This window comes from Solanum tuberosum, unplaced genomic scaffold (genome assembly GCF_000226075.1).
Source record: "Solanum tuberosum cultivar DM 1-3 516 R44 unplaced genomic scaffold, SolTub_3.0 scf00066, whole genome shotgun sequence".
Taxonomy (NCBI): Eukaryota; Viridiplantae; Streptophyta; class Magnoliopsida; order Solanales; family Solanaceae; genus Solanum; species Solanum tuberosum.
Window position 1 is genome coordinate 277,925 of NW_006238989.1, and position 16,641 is coordinate 294,565.

At 37.0% G+C, this 16,641-nt stretch overlaps 1 protein-coding gene across 3 annotated transcripts in view; it reads right to left on the reverse strand.

The window, feature by feature from the left end:
• Positions 1-16,641, reverse strand: part of LOC102599898 (uncharacterized ATP-dependent helicase C23E6.02) — a 29,157-nt gene that overhangs the window by 7,787 nt on the left and 4,729 nt on the right. For all 3 annotated transcript variants that reach the window (XM_006345237.2, XM_006345235.2, XM_006345234.2), the window contains 6 exons: positions 15,143-15,214; positions 14,988-15,065; positions 13,996-14,899; positions 13,388-13,518; positions 10,890-11,111; positions 995-1,534 (listed from right to left, as the gene is read on the reverse strand). In XM_006345237.2, the coding sequence (XP_006345299.1) occupies positions 995-1,534; positions 10,890-11,111; positions 13,388-13,518; positions 13,996-14,899; positions 14,988-15,065; positions 15,143-15,214 (1,947 nt within the window). The remainder of the gene's footprint in view (positions 1-994; positions 1,535-10,889; positions 11,112-13,387; positions 13,519-13,995; positions 14,900-14,987; positions 15,066-15,142; positions 15,215-16,641) is intronic.

Genomic DNA, 16,641 nt, shown 5'->3' on the forward strand with positions numbered 1-16,641 from the left:
GGTAGGATGTACGCTAACCTTGGGACCTTTGTGAGGTAGAGAGTTGTTTCCAATAGTTCAATCGAAATAAAAGACATTTTGCATTGGTGGCTAATTATTTAGGAAGGGCTGAACAGGGGATCACAAGGGATATTAAATTTAGGAGAGCTTATCACTTTCAGGAGAGCCATACATCAATATGAATGGGAAGAGGTCAAGGATTTTATTTTTTTTGGATGAACTGTTGAGATTTCTCTTAGAAGAACATGTCAACATGTAGCAGGGAGAGATGAAGATAAGATGATATGGAGGAATCAAGGGTGAAATCTTTCAAGGTGAACTCACTTTTAATGGTGTTACTAGTTGGGGAGTTCAGGGAAGCAGATTTGAAATGCCAAGGCATCAAAGAGAGTAACTTTAAAAAATAAAAATAAGAAAAGGAGAACCTAGTGTGAAGTGCGGATGTAATATGATCGGCAAATTACCTCAGAAAGCGAAAATATTTTGTGAGTTAATGGTGGTGCTGCTTGTACGAGGAGTTTGGAAATAGATCCCCTTCTATTGCTTTGCAGCTTCAAAGCTATGTATGGACCATGAACACTGAACAAAGTTTGTAGAGTTAAAGGGTTCAAATGATTGGCAAATAAGGTAAGGCAACTTGGAGGACCAGATTACTCTATCTTTTGGCTTATTTGGATAGAAATAAAGAGTAGAGAGTTCAATATTAGCTACACGGTGTTAGGAGTATTACACATTCTACCTTAATCCCTTTTTCTATCTTGCAAAGAAGATGACAATATATTTCCCTATGTCACAAAGAAGATGACTCCCTTTTGTATAGAGAACTGGGGTAACTTGATAGGAGATAGGTTGAAAATTAAATCCATCATGTATAGTGTTCCGTACACCTTGGACTGATATTAATGAAATTATTGATATATCAAAAAAAAAGTGGAAATTTTGAAATATTTAAAAGATTACTGCACAACAAGCAAGCATACAAGAATTTGCCAACCTCAGGATTTGTGTTGAACTCTTTGACAGCTCTGTCTCTAGCAGCAAGAGACATTGTGCCATCAAGCCTCTCATACCGAAAACCAGACTGGTTCAAAGCACGCTCAACCAAGTTTAACATGCCTGTCCACTGAGAGAAGACAATGGCCTTTATCGGCCCATTGGATTGCAATTCTGAATCTCTTTCTCCCAAATTTGATGAATCACCATTGCATTGCACCAAGATATCTGATTCTAAATAGGTATCCTTTGACTTACAACATGACTCAAGAATTTCAATAGCAGTTCTTATTTTAGAAGAGCTGTACTCATTTTCCATAATGGATTTCTCATCAAATTCAGACAAGCTGGAAGGATCGCCATTTACATCACCTGTTACACATTTTTTAAGGGCAGCTTTAGAATAAACAGCCTCAGGGCCAAGTTGTTCTCTGCATCCAGGTGTAGGACATGTATTATCTTCCCCAGTTAAATAATCTGATACACATTGATTGCAGAATACATGTCCGCACATGGTAACAACTGCATCTTCAGGCACATCCTGTGGAAAGAATAACAGTAAGACATCAAACTAGTATGTACACTACGACAGTTGTACCGACAAAGACTGGCATAACTATAAAACAAAATAATAAAAATAAAAACTGACAGACAATAATTATTTTTATTTTATTTTTTATTTTATTTTTTTTTGATAACCGAGAAATCCGTCTGTGAGACAGACAATAATTATGTTATTAGAGAGTACACTTTAAAGTGATTTTCAACTGAACCAAATCAATAAAGATGCACAAACACATTCAGATTTTCCTTTTACAAGGAGAACAGCACTTTTGACTTCAATGTTTTGATGGATAGCCATTTGAAGCTTGTTCAGAGATATGACAGTTCACTGCACTCTCGTCTAAGTGTCACTTGTGAATCAACAAGGTTACCTTCTACTATCAAAAGCATGGAACCCATTAATCCTGTAGTGGACATCTCACAAGAAGTGATTGGTCACACTGAGGAGGAAGATGTGGAAGATAACAAGGAAATTTTCAATGATAATATATCTACCGAGGAACAGGATCAAGAAAGCTTTGTCCAACAATACTTAAAAGAGACTTGTGACAAGAATGGAGTCTCTTCTATCAGAAGGGGTAGAAGTGGACAAAAAAGAGGGCACGAAGGCAAAAATTACAGAAAAACCACCTCACCTTCCTGTAGAAGGAAGGAAAAAAATGCCACCATTTCTTTAAGTTTCCTTAAGAGTAGTGCAATCATATGGAATATAAGGAATGTGAGGTCCAGAAAAGCTATCCACAGATTGAAAAGGTTGGCTAACAAGTACAAAGTTGACATGGTTGCTATTTCTGAACCTATGGTTAGCGGGAACAAAGTGGAAGGCTACAAAAGATTCTTGGGATTCGACCATTGTACTTCTGGTTGTAATGGGCAGCTTTGGTGTTTTTGGAGAAATAGTTGCATTGGTTCTATCATTCAAGACCATGAGCAGCATATTAGCCTCAAGATTAAAAAGAATCAGGGTTGTGAAAACTTCTATGTTTCAGCTGTCTATGCTAAATGTACCAATGCTGAAAGAATGGATCTCTGGAGCAGCCTGGATATTCTGAATAATAACATTAGTAGTCCTTGGTGTATCGGGGGTGATTTCAATGTCATCCTTCATCCTGAAGAAAAGCTTGGGGGAAGACCTCATAGAAATTCTAAAAGCTTTGATTTTTCAAAGTGTATGGACCATTGTGGAATGTCTAATATTGGTTATACAGGTTCTAATTTTACATGGTGTAATAATAGGAGACCGAGTAAGAGAATATGGAAGCGACTTGCTAGAGTGTTTATAAATTATCTATGGGGTCAAAAGTACTCTAATAATACCGTGAGACACTTGGCTAGAGTGGGATCAGACCATAGACCTATGTTGTTTAGGTGTGACATTGGGCAAGGTTCTGAGAAAAAATATTTTAAATTTCTAGAATTTTGGACAACTCAGGCCAATTTCAAGAGTGTGGTTGCTACTGTTTGGGACCAATATATCCCTGGAAATCCTATGTGGAAACTTCAACAAAAGCTTAAAAGAGTTAGTAGAAGACTATCTCAATGGTCTAGGGAAGAGAATGGAGATGTTCATATCCAGACAGAAGTTCGGGAAACTAGAATGAAATTCCTTGAAGATGAAGATATGATCAACAGATCTGAAAATAGCAGGGAGGAGCTCAATAAAGGACATGCTGACTATATTTACTGGCTCAATCAGCAAGACTTCATATTGAAACAAAAATCCCATGTTAGATAGTTTGAAGAGGGTGACAGGAACAAGTATTTTCATTCAGTTATCAGAGAAAGAAGAAGAAAGTTGAGCCTGCATAAAATCCAGAATAATAGAGGAAGGTGGATATCTGGAGAAGATACTAAGATTGCCAAGGCTGCAATAAAACACTTCGAACATATTTTTAATCTTAAACCTCCTATCGTGGATCTCACAATTCTTGATTTTATTCCCACTTGTATTAGCCATGAGGAAAATACAAGTATGATCAGGTGCCCTAATGAAGAAGAGATTAAGGGGGTTGTGTTTGATATGAGCTCTGATAGTGCTGCTGGTCCTGATGGATTTTCTGGTAAATTCTATCATAGCTGTTGGGAGATCATTAAACAAGATGCGATAGAATTTGTTCAGTTTTTCTTTGTTAAAGGTAAACTGACTAAGTTCTTTTCTCACACCTTGTTGGCCTTAATTCCTAAGGTGGAGGCTCCTACTAACTTCTCTGACCTAAGGCCTATTAGCCTTAGTAACTTCTCTAGCAAGATCATCACCAAGATTCTGTCCAAAAGGCTTAATAATATGCTACCTCTCATGATTTCTGAGAATCAAAGTGGCTTTCTCAAAGGAAGGCTCATTACAGAAAATATTCTGTGACTCAAGAGATTGTTCAAAACATTGAAAGTAAGAATATGGGTGGTAATGTGGTTATTAAACTTGATATGGCTAAGGCATATTACAGGATGTCTTGGTCTTTCATTAGTGTTGTTCTAGTAAAGTTTGGCTTCTCCAATGATGTGGTTAAACTTCTAATGGGAACTCTTTCAAATGTCTGGTACTCTATCATTGTTAATGGCTCTAGAAATGGGTTCTTTACTTCTTCTCAAGGTCTCAAGCAACGAGAACCACTCTCCCCTTCTTTGTTTATGATAGGGGCTGAAGTTCTGGCTAGACTATTAAACAACCTCAATCATAATGAACATTTTATTCCTTTTCCATGTCTGGTAGAGGTCCTATTATAAATCATTCGTCTTATGTTGATGACATAATCATCTTTTCTAGTGGTAACACCGAATCTGTTAGAATGACTCTATGAAAGAAGCTCTGGTCAGAGGATGAACAAGGTTAAATGTTTTTTTCTCACTGCTCCGCCCTACTGCCCTAGCAGAATCAATAAGATTAGACGTGTTACTGTTTTCTTGACAGGAATTTTCCTTTAGAGTATCTGGGATGTCCTATTTACATTGGTAAGAAAAGAGTAGAATAATTTGAAAAGTTACTTTCTAAGATCATCAAGAGACTCAATGGCTGGCAAAGCAGTATGCTTTCATATGGGGGTAAAATTATCCTTATTAAGCATGTGTTGCAATCATTGCCTATCTACACTCTTAATGCTCTTAGTCCTCCTAAACCATAAATTTGATGGAGAAGCATTTTGCTAGATTCTTTTGGGGCTCCACCACTGAGAAAGACAAGTATCACTTGAGCTCTTGGATTAATACATGTTATCCTAAACAGGAAGGAGGATTGGGTATGAGAAGAATGTCTGATATTTGTGATACACTTAACATTAAGAAATGGTAGAGATTTAGATGTCAAGACTCCCTTTGGGCCAATTTCACTAGGGCAAAGTATTGTGTTGTTGCTCGTCCCGTGGCCAAAGTGTGGGTGTCAGGTAACTCTCATATATGGAAAAATTTTACTCAAGCAAGGGATAAAGCAGAAGTCAATATGAGATGGATTATCCAAAATGGGAGTAGTAGCTTTTGGTGGGATAACTGGACTGGTTTTGGTGCTATTGCTAAATATTGTCCTAACCAGAGTCATTCTATCAGAATCCATATTCACAACTTCATCAATAACCAGGAATGGAACATTCAAAGACTTCAACAATTGCTTCCTATGTGGCTGTCACAACACGTTACAACATTGAAGATCGGGAATCCTGGAAAAGCAGATTTTGTCAAATGGATTCTACTTATGATGGGGTATTCTCCAACAAAAGCGCATGGAATAGCATAAGAGATCATAGGCAAACTGATCAGCTTATCAGTAGAGTTTGGCATTCTAGTATCCCTTTTAAATTTTCTTTTCTTTCCTGGAGAATGATTGAAGGAAAACTACCATTTCATGATTTTGGAGAATGATTAAAGGAAAACTACCATTTAATGAATTTATTTGCACGTTCGGAAACAACAGGACTCTCACTTGTTTATGCTGCCATATATCACAGAGAGAGACCATAAAACATTTATTCATTGATAGTGAACCAGCTCAAACACTTTGGAAGTTTTTTGGTCACCCTCTTGGAATCAGATATGAAAACAAGCCAGTCAGAGGATTCTTGAATGATTGGTGGCTACACAGGCCAAGAATGTCATTCACAAAATGATGATACAAGTGTTGCCGGTGATTATATGTTGGGAACTCTGGAAGACGAGATGTGCCTGCAAACATGGTAATCAAACAAGATTCTACACTAGAAGAATGGAGCAACAGGTTTTGTGGCATATTAGAGCAGCAACGGGAAAAGCTTATCCTAATCTTAAGTTAGACTATCCATGGGTCCAAATTTGTGACACTGTGGTGAGACTTAGGCCAAAGATCATTAGCAAGGTGGCCCTTTGGACAATACCGAACCAAGGAAGTATCAAGATTAATACCGATGGGAGCTACATAGATCATAATGATAAGGCTGGGATTGGGGGGGATAGCCAGAGACTGCAACGGGGATTTTGTTTTCGCTTTTACAATTCCTGTACAGTGCCAAAATCATAATATGGCAGAGGCTTTGGCTGCTCAATATGCAAGCCAATGGATCAACAATAACAATCACCAGTTCTGTACAATTGAGATGGACTCTTTGATTATTGTGACTATGCTAAACAACAAAAAGACCAACAATCTGAATTAGAAGACTTTTGTGGATGACACTGGGCTTGATTGAAGGAGCAGATGTTATGATGAATTGGAAACTTACATCCCATAGTGTGATGAGCACACCTCCATGGTGGTAAACAGATTACAAGTTTCCTAAGAAATCAACTAATTCTACCCCATCCCCCACCAAGTCTTGTTTACACCAAAAAAAATAGAAGACTAATATAGTTTGTTTTAATCCTCTGAAAATTGATTTTCTGTCCTTCAAAACACCTAGCATTCCTTTCCTTCCATATGGACCACCAAATACATGCTGGGATGAGCTTCCACCATTCTTCCTTCCTGCCTCTACTTCCAACTCCTGGCCAGCTGTTCAGGACCTCCAAAGTAGTCTTTGGCATCACCCAGCTAATCCTCAAAATGAACAAAAACATATTCCACAACCTTGCAGTTGTTTGACAGTGAATGAACAGATGATTGTTTACCTCAGCTTCATGTTCACACATAAAACATCTCGAACAGATATGCATGCCTCTTTTCTGTAAAGCTTCATGAGCAAGGCATGCTTTCCTAATCAGTAGCCAAACAAAACATGAGACTTTCGGTGGACATTTCACCTTCCAAATTAGTTTCCATGGGCATCTCTCAATCAATGAAATATTGTAGTTCATCTTCCAATAGCATGACTTCACTGTGTAGACCCCTTGCTTGTGTATTTTCCATATTGGCTTGTCAGATCTTGGAGATGTACCTGGGAAATTATTGAGGACCTCTAACAACTTGGCAATTTCCCAATCGTTTAATGCTCTTCTAAAAATTAGATCCCAACCTTGTGACTCCAGACTTGTGCCACAGTGGCATTGCTCTGCAAACTCAGGATATACAAATGAGGAAATAGGTTTCTCAAATTGTCTTCCCCTAACCATATTTCATTCCAGAACTCTGTCTTTAGACCATCCCCCACAGTGATGCATATGTTGCTTCTGAAGTGTGGCCATAATCTTCTAATGGTCTTCCAAACACTACATCCAAAAGTGCCCATAACCTCTTCAGTTGTCCATTGATTAAATAAACCATATTTGCCTGCAATGAATCTTCTCCATAAGGCTCTGTCTTCGGTACAAAATCTCCATAACCATTTCTGAAGTAGACAACTGTTCTGTAGACTCGGGTTCTTCAGGCCTAAGCCTCCTTGGATTCTATTGAGTGTGAGTGCATCCCACTTTACCATTTTATAGCCTCCCTTTTCCTTGTTACCCTTCCATAGAAAAGTTCTTCGTAGCCTATTAATTTTCTTCTCAATGTTCTTGGGGATTGGAAATAAGCTCATCATGTAGGTGGGCAGACCATCCAACACTGATTTGATGAGTGTTACTCTGCCACCCAGAGACAGGTACTGGCTTTTCCATTTTGCTAGTTTCCTCTCACATTTCTCCCACACCACGTTCCACACTTCCAGCTCTTTGTTCCTTGCTCCCAAAGGTAGTCCCAAGTATTTCGTTGGTAGTGCATCTACCTGGCAACCCAATGTTTCAGCTAGCCTAGACATATTGTCAACATTATTGATAGGAAAGAGATGACTCTTCAACCAGTTGACATGGAGACCTGAAATGCCCTCAAATATAGTGAGAATACCTCTTAAATGCTGAAATCCTTTAGCTCAACTGCACCTGGTTTCTTTGGAATCAAAGCTATGAATGTAGCATTGAATGATTTCTCAACACACTCCTCTGATGAAAATTTTGTATAGTCAGCATCCAGTCCTATTTCAATATATCCCAACATTTCTTAAAGAAATCCATAGTAAATCCATCAGGGCCAGGTGCTTTGTCCCCCTCACATTTTTTGATGATCAGTAGCACTTCCTCTTCCATAAATGGTCTTTGTAACCATTTGTTTTCTTCCGAGAGAGCTTGAACCAGATGCCTGGAGGCTAAGTTGCTCGGACTCCACTTTTGGTGCCGCACCTGTGTCGACATGACATGGGTGTGGGTGTGATCCGTGTCCGATTCGGTCAACCTATTTTGGGTACTTTGACCAAAATCGATGGGGAAAGCCTGGACAATTTTAATGATTTTTGTAGTCAATACAAAAGCTAAAAGGTGAAATTGAAGGAAATGGAATACCTTTTATGTAGAAATTTCTATGTCACTCTTTTTCCTTTGATCTCCTTTCAAGATTCTCCTAAGTTCTCCACATAATATCTCATTATTTAGGTTTTATAACTCTACTTTTAGCTATTGTAATTATTTTTAGGCGAATCCCCACATCTGTAATCATATATGGATCAATATCCCCGAATCTTAAAAATTAGATCATGAAGGATACGACCTTTAGATCCGCACCCGTATCAGACACCCGCACCCCAGCACCACAGTATGAGCAACTTAGCTTGGAGGTGCCAAAGGACCTTATATGTTAGATAAGAGGCAACTTCCGAGTGTCAGGGTTAAATATGACAAAGCCAACTCTTTGTTAGCTAGATGTACATTCATATATTTTTTTTTTATGACAAGGGAAACTCACAGCCGCTACCCTTTGGGTGCGCACAGGGTAAAACTCCCGCTCCTATGCAATAGCTCGCAAACCACATTCATATATTTGTTAGCTAGATGTACATTCATATATAGACCTGGGAAAGTTAACATTTATGTTAAGCTTTCCTTTTTTTGCCTAGATAGCATTCTATCTGGAAATTATTTTTTTTAAAAAAGATTCAAACGTCTTAATCTTAATGAAAACAAATGAAGCCTCATTGTTAAAGAATGTTACCCATTCTTAAGGAACTCTACTGCCATCATTCCCAATTACCATGGAAATGTATTTGGAGAAACAATGCCCCATTGAAAGTGGAGTGCTTCACATGGCTGGTGGCTCATGAATGCCTGACTCAAGATAACCTTCGGAGAAGAGGAAAGATCATTGGTAGTCGATGTGCACTGTGTGAGAGGCACAATGAGGACGCTAATCATATTTTTATTCAATGTGCATTCACTAGACAGATCTGGGACTTTGTTCTGAACAACCGTCAGAGTTAACTGGACAATACCAAGGACGATAAGAAAACCGCCCCAATGTTGGTACTGAAAAGGTTTGGGTAAGACAAAGATGAAAACATGGAATACTCTCCCTTCAGCAGTATGGTGGACCATTTGGAAGGAAATGAATGCAAGGATTTTTGAAAGCAAATCAGAATCTTATGTTACTAGGTACAGATGTTTATCCCGACTATTTTTTTGGTGTAACATGGCAATTGCAAATGATATAGAGGCCATGATAGATTTTTTGACCTCATTACACAATATGTAATGGATTATCCGCATATGGCCTTTTTTTCCTAGGTGCTCATTTTGTATGGGCTTTTAGTTTAATGTTTCTATTCAGCGGACGTGGTTATTGTCAAAAACTTATTGAATCCGTCGTTTGGGCTCATAATAAATCAAAAGTTGTTCCTGCTACTCAGCAGAGAGCCTTGAGCATTATACAAGGACTTGCTGCTATCCCTTGTAAATTCCCCCACAGCACCTTCTGGTTGCTTAACTTTTAATACAATACCTTTTTAACGACCAAAAAAAATAGGCGCCTAAAAGGGAGCCTAAATCACACCCCACTTGACTTAACTTTAGGTGTGATTCTTGGCTATTTGTCCTTGAACTTAAGCACTCTTGAGGAGCCATTTGCAGCAAGCCAGCAACTTCCCATAATTATAGAGTCTTAGTCAAACTTCCCTTATTTCTTTTAGGATTTATTACTTGTTCTTTTCCTAAGGTAGTTGGACGTGTTACCCAAAGTAGTTTAGGATTTTATTTCCATGCCTATGTAGAACTAGTTTGGGGGCTCCATCTCACTATAAATAGGGGTGTTCTCTTTATTTTTTTGGACAGATGCTTATGCTGAATAATAATGGAGAGTTTTCTGTTTTGCTCTTTTGAATATGGTTACATTGGATTTATTCTTTTTAAAAAAAAAAATTGATAACTGTGTGTGTATGTATGTGTGTGTGTGCATATATATATATATATATATATATATATCAAAGAACCAAAACCGTACCTAGGTAGTACTGAAACCATATTTACATGTGAGCTCTAAAATTCTATTATCCTCTATCTATAATGAGTCTAAAACATCAATAATAGAAACAGCATCATTAGAGTAAGTCTGAATACACCAGAAACACAGAAGCAGGATGAATTTAACTTGATCTTTTGAACATCATTCTGAATATTCTCAAAACATATGGAATTTCTCTCCTTCAAAATAGTCCACCAAATACAAGTGGAGACACTTCTCCATCAACTCCTTCCCTTTGGCTGTAAATATGTTTCCTCCCAGCTTTTTAAAAGCTTCTGCATAGTCCAGGATATGCCTTAGGTTTAAGATAATTCTTTTTAGCTTCTACATGTTTTGGGTTTAATTTCTTGATATTTTTTTTACTAAGTTCATGGATCCCTAACATGATTCTTACCATTAACATTGCCTTGGAGTAGCTAAATTTCAGCTTAAGAGCGACAGAAGTTTACTACCTGCCTCACTCTCTTAGAGGGGAAGGGGAAATGGAGAATGCATGTAAACATAGATAAGGGCTATTTTCTAATTTGAGGTGAATCATATTGGTTTTGACTGCCTAAGACTTCTACCTCAACTTGCACTTGTACCCTTGTCTAATAGATCAAGAATTCAAGAAATGAGAAGATCACAAACTCTAACCATAAGAAGCAAACGATGATGATAACCAAGGAGAACTTACATCGCATACGGAACATGTTACTAAAGAAGTTTCCAATTGTTTCAAGAGATTCTCCACCATTTCCTTTGGGAGCTTCTTTGCTATCTCTGATGAAGCTCTTCCAACAGAATTGTAACTCTCCCTTTTTACAAGTTTTGGGTGGTCACAAGCCTGCCGAAGTCGCAGAAGCATCAATAAAATATTCGCATAGTTTTGCTTCACAGTTCCAGCTGCAGCATATGCCTGCAAGATGAGTACATCTTAATTAAAGAGATACAACTAAAGCTAGTGAATTCAGCTAAACAACAAGACATCAGAAGACTACTAGATATCTCAACCTGCTCTGGAGGTCAAAATTTTGCCACAATTGCTGCATAACTCAGGAAGGACTAAAAGTTCGTTTTGAAAATGCAGTCTTATCTACGTAATAGGATTCCGAAATACAAAGTAATGGCAGTGTACTAAACTTATCATGAGGGTGAGAAAAAGGAGTCTTTCTTGTCACATTTCCAAAACCAGATGACATCACTTCATATTGTCATCTTCTATTTGATGTCTTCTTTCTTTCTTTTACTGACCCCCAGATATGTAGAACATAACATTTTGACCAGAATGAACCAAATAAATGGACCCAAAATTCCCCAATATGTGTTGGACACAAACACAATGAAGATTGCAGTTATGCTAATGCACATCTTTATCCATTTTATCATCAAAGTATATCATATACTCAATAAAGAGCATATTCACATGTCTAATATCCAAATGCAATAAAATATGGTAGTCTATTATAATTCCATGTTTTTTTTGTTTTCTCCCGAGAATGATTTGAGTGAGTGGAAATGGTGATAACCCCATATACAATAGGTCTAATGGAAAAAGGGCCAAAACATATGGAAAGGGGCTCACAAATACCCTTCATCGACCTTTTGGTCTAAAAATACCCCCAACCTTTTTTTGGGTCAAAAATACCTCTCAAACTAACACCCTAAACCTGATGGATTTATGCAATTTAAAATAGCTGTGTGGCTTACTATGATTGGCCACATATTATTTTATTTAAAAATTAAACAGACTCCACTTTTAAAACCCGACACACCCACCCCATAATCCATATTATCCAGCTACTGACTTTATTATTCTCAAGCTTAATTCTTTCAGCTTCAAGATGAGGGGATTCAGAAGCAGCACGAACTTGGTGAAATTTTCATGCCCCCGAAAAATTGTCAGAAGACCGACTTTTCAAATAGATTTGATCATGAAACTTCTCCAGATGATGCCAAAGTATTCAAAACATCAAGAAGAATTTGAAAGAAAAAGACATAAATTGCTAAAGATATTGTCGCTGAAAGTGGAAGCACTCTTTGCCTAGAGATTGAGATCTTAAATTAGGTGTCATCAGCAAGGTCAAAGTGAAAATGAGAAATAACAGGTTGAAGGTTTAAGAACGGGTCAGTGGGTATGGAATTAAAAAATGGGTGGGTTTAATTTTTAAATGATAATATATGTGTCCAATCATATAATAAGCCACGTGTCAATTTTAAATTGCAAAAAGCCATCAGGGTTAGGGTGTTAGTTTGAGGTAAATCATGATACAAAATAAATAGGTTAGGGCTATTTATAGACCAAAAGTGGATGGAGGGTAATTTTTTTAGGGAAAAATGACAAATATACCCCTCGAACTATCGTAAATGATATATAGATACCATTCGTCATACTTTTGGGACATTGGTGTCCTTGCCGTCCAAAAAGTAGAGCATATATCCCCTTCACTCTAACGGAAGACTAAATAAGGACACATGGCACAATCTTATCCGTCGATCCGATATTTAATAAATGTCGGGTCGATGGATAAGATTATAACACGTGTATGTCCATTAGTATAAAGGGTATATATGCTCTAGTTTTTGGACGGCAGGGGCACCAATGTCCAAAAGTATAATGGAGGGTATCTGCATACCATTTCCAATAGTTCGGGGGTATATTTGTCCTTTTTCCCATTTTTTTATATATAAAATGGATGGAGGGTATTTTTGAGCTAATTTCCATAAGTTGGGGGTATTTTTGACCCTTTTTTGTAGGTATAATGAAGAGTTAACTACTCTATCTATTTCAGATTGCACGCCATGAGTTTCAAATGGTAAAAATCACCTTATAGGAGCGCCTTTTGATCAATCAAAAACTCAAAATTGACAAACCACAACTTGAAAACTCAGCTCACATAGCACAAAATGTACTACCAAAGATTTCCTGGAAGTCTGTTGAACAGAAAATTCAAAGACTGCAAATAGAACATAAATAGAAAAGATTTTCCCAGTTATTCAGACTTCAGAAAACTTAAGACACTGTGAGTAGAAGATCAAATTATAAGAAACTTGTCTATGTTGAGTAAACACTACCTTTAAGTTGGTTGAGAGGAATGTCATAAAAAGGATGACGTGATGCAGTGAATATTTTTTCCATTAACAGTGCAGGTTTTGACACATCTATAGGGTTAAAGGAGGAAGACAATGAGGCACCTTAAATTGTGATCGCGACTCCGCTTCTAATTTGTTATAGAAAGCTCGTTCCTCTGAAGAGAATGCCACCTTCTTCAACTGTATAGTTTTTGGTGGTAAGTTTATAATTGGCTCACCATCAATCACGGTACCTAAATCAGTAACGTTCAGATAATGAGCTACACATAAAAATATCAGTTGAAGATTTAACTAGGAAGTAATTTAACAGACTTATAATGAACACGTGAGATTGAATTAGGTTATAGCAAATTTGAATGTATTGAACAAAAGAATAAACCGAATTCAGGCACACATGCAGGCACCACATAGATGCATGATAATAAAATAAAATGTGATTGAGTTAAAATGAATATAGAGAGCTGCAACCGCATCAACCTGACTCCGTGATCCATAGAGGAAAGCTTCAGTAAGGAGACTATTTTTTAAAAAAACAAGTTGCTGTTGCAACCAGTGTCAAAAGGAAAATGAACAAGGGGGGTAAATTACTTTTGAAAATCCAGGCACTAGCAAGACCAAAAGCCGTAAACCTCACGATATTCTCATTTAGGAATTCCTTTTACAAGAAATGCATCACACAAAGATAACAACAAGGAATAAACAATTGTAACCTTTTGTTCGTCGCAACATTATGGCCCTTAAAATTGCTTGAAGCTTCTTATACCCATTAATTGAGTTTATAGCAATCGGAAACTTAATTTGGGTGCAAAATGATTTATATTCAGCATAGGGATCATATCTCAGAAATCTGAAGTAGCTGAAAAGTTCATCAATGGCATTCTGTATCGGTGTTCCAGATAAGCACCACCTTCGTTTTGCTCTAAGGCTGCAGCATGCTCTAGCTACTTGTGTTCTATGATTCTTGATTGTCTGGGCTTCATCTAAAATCACCCTAAACCAACTGACTTTGGCAAGAGTACCACAATTAGGATCAAAGTCATCTGCATCAAATCCTTTCCTGCCCTTTTTCCCTCTCTTACTAAGCGATGGCTTTTTCCGCTTCTTACTTGAAGAGAAGTCAGAAGATATTCCGAATCTCTCTCCATTTTTTTGGTCATCGTCATCCTCTTCAACTAAAGCTTGTTTGGGAACTTCGTTTGTCACAATGGCATACGTAGTCAGGACCACATCATACTTTGCCAGTTCCGCCGGTTTCTTAGTCCTACTACCTCCATGATAGATTAAAACAGATAGATGTGCATCATCTGTTACTTTCTCATCCAATTCTCGAGCCCATTGTCGAAGAACACTTGCTGGACACACTACCAATGTACCAGCTGCTGACCTCCTACGTCTAAACCCCTTTATAGAAGTTCTTGCATCTGTAATCACCTCAACACCATCTATTTCTCCACACTGGTTTGTTTCCTGAGAAGCAGGACCACCATTTTCATCATCATCGTCCAAATTCAAGGCTTCAGCTTTAATAGCATCCAGATCTTTTGCTTTAGACTTGTCCTGAGCTGACCTCTGCATCTGTATGAGGGCAATCATTGAAATAGTCTTACCAAGACCCTGCAACATAACAGAATGAATAATAAACATGATGAATACCAGCAGAAGTCCAAGAGTGAAGTAAACAGCCAGTGGCAATATATTTGACCTGATCATCAGCCAGAATACCACCCGAACAATGTACACTACCAGTTTCTTTTTGAAGCATCCACGCCAAAGCAATTCTCTTAAGGAGGAAAAAAGTAGTTAGAATACATACTATGACAAGAAAATAGAAGGATGTTTAAAGTAGCACAAGTAGACCTGGTGTCTTAAGAGAGAAACTGACAAAAGACCTTCTGGCAAACGAGCTTCTACCTTTGGTTGGTTCAAATCCTGCCAGAAAAGAGCACGAGTATGTGAAACTATAAGCTGAATGAAAATACAAGAGATGCAGACTCTGGAGGCTCATAGTGCAACAATGATGACTATGCCTTAGTCCCAAACAGTCATTGTAGGTGCCAGTGGTGAATTTACACATAAAAAAAGGGCTACATGAACCCGTGGTCTTCCGAATAAACTCGATATATTATCTATATAATTCTTAAAACATATCTATTATTATCTGAAGGCACCCATGGTCAAAAGAGATTGAGTGGTGAATTGGTTGAAAGCTGGTCGTAACTCTTTCACATCAAGGGATTGAATCCTACTTACTGTCATTTGTTTCTTTCTAAATTCTTTCTAAAGAAGCCTTCCTTATAAATCTGCACCCTTCGTTTTAAAAAAAATCCAACGCAGAAAAGAAGCCAAAACACAAACGACAACATTCTTCTTTTCATCGCTTTATGCTAAAGCAAAAGCTCTTTTTCCTATAGCTAATAGCTTAGATGTTGGAACACTTTGGGGTCGTTTGGTCTGATGGATAGGGACAATTAATCCCGGGATAAATTTTAAGTATCCTTTATTTCCTTGTTTGGTTGGAAAGCTTGGGATAACTTATCCCAAGATTAGGAATTAGTACCGGGATAAGTTATCCCTCCCATTTGGTGATATAGTAATCCCGGGATAATTTATCCCGGGATAGAATAGGAAAATGACAACTATATCCCTTTAAACCCTTTGTATATATCATTTTTCACATTTATGTATATTTACATTATTTTTAATATCATGTATACTAATATTCATTACTTCTTATTTTTAGGATAATTAATTATATTTTTCTATTAAAAAATTACACTATATAAATATAATTTTTATTTATGAATTTATTTGACTAATTCTTATGTTTATTTATATTTTGATTTCCCATAAATCTTCTTTCACTTTAATAAAACTTAAAGAGGGAAATTCTATTTTTAAGCTAAATAAGAAAAAAGTTATATTTTTAAATACATATGGTACTTACCATGAGAATGCATAAACAAAAATATTTAAGTTTAATAAAATAAATGTTTTATTTTTAAAAATAAATAATTAAAGTTTGCAAAGAAAATATTAACTAAATAAAACAAAGGGTAATTTTGTAAACAAACAACTTGTTCTTAAAATTTATGCAATATATATTGTTTTAATACAACAAACCAAACACTCAATAAGAAATAATCTTAACACAAATTTATAGCTGCTTGCCCTAGTTTTGGCAGGTGTTTTGGTGCAATTTTGGTCATTTTTTTTGGTGTTTTTGCTGTTATTTTTTTTTCTCAAGTCTTAATAGACGTTTTAATGCGGTTTTTGCTACTGATTTGGTGGATTTTTTGCTGCTGTCTGAATTTAGATTTGGTTCAATTTTTGTGGTTATTTTTATGCAAATTTTGTCC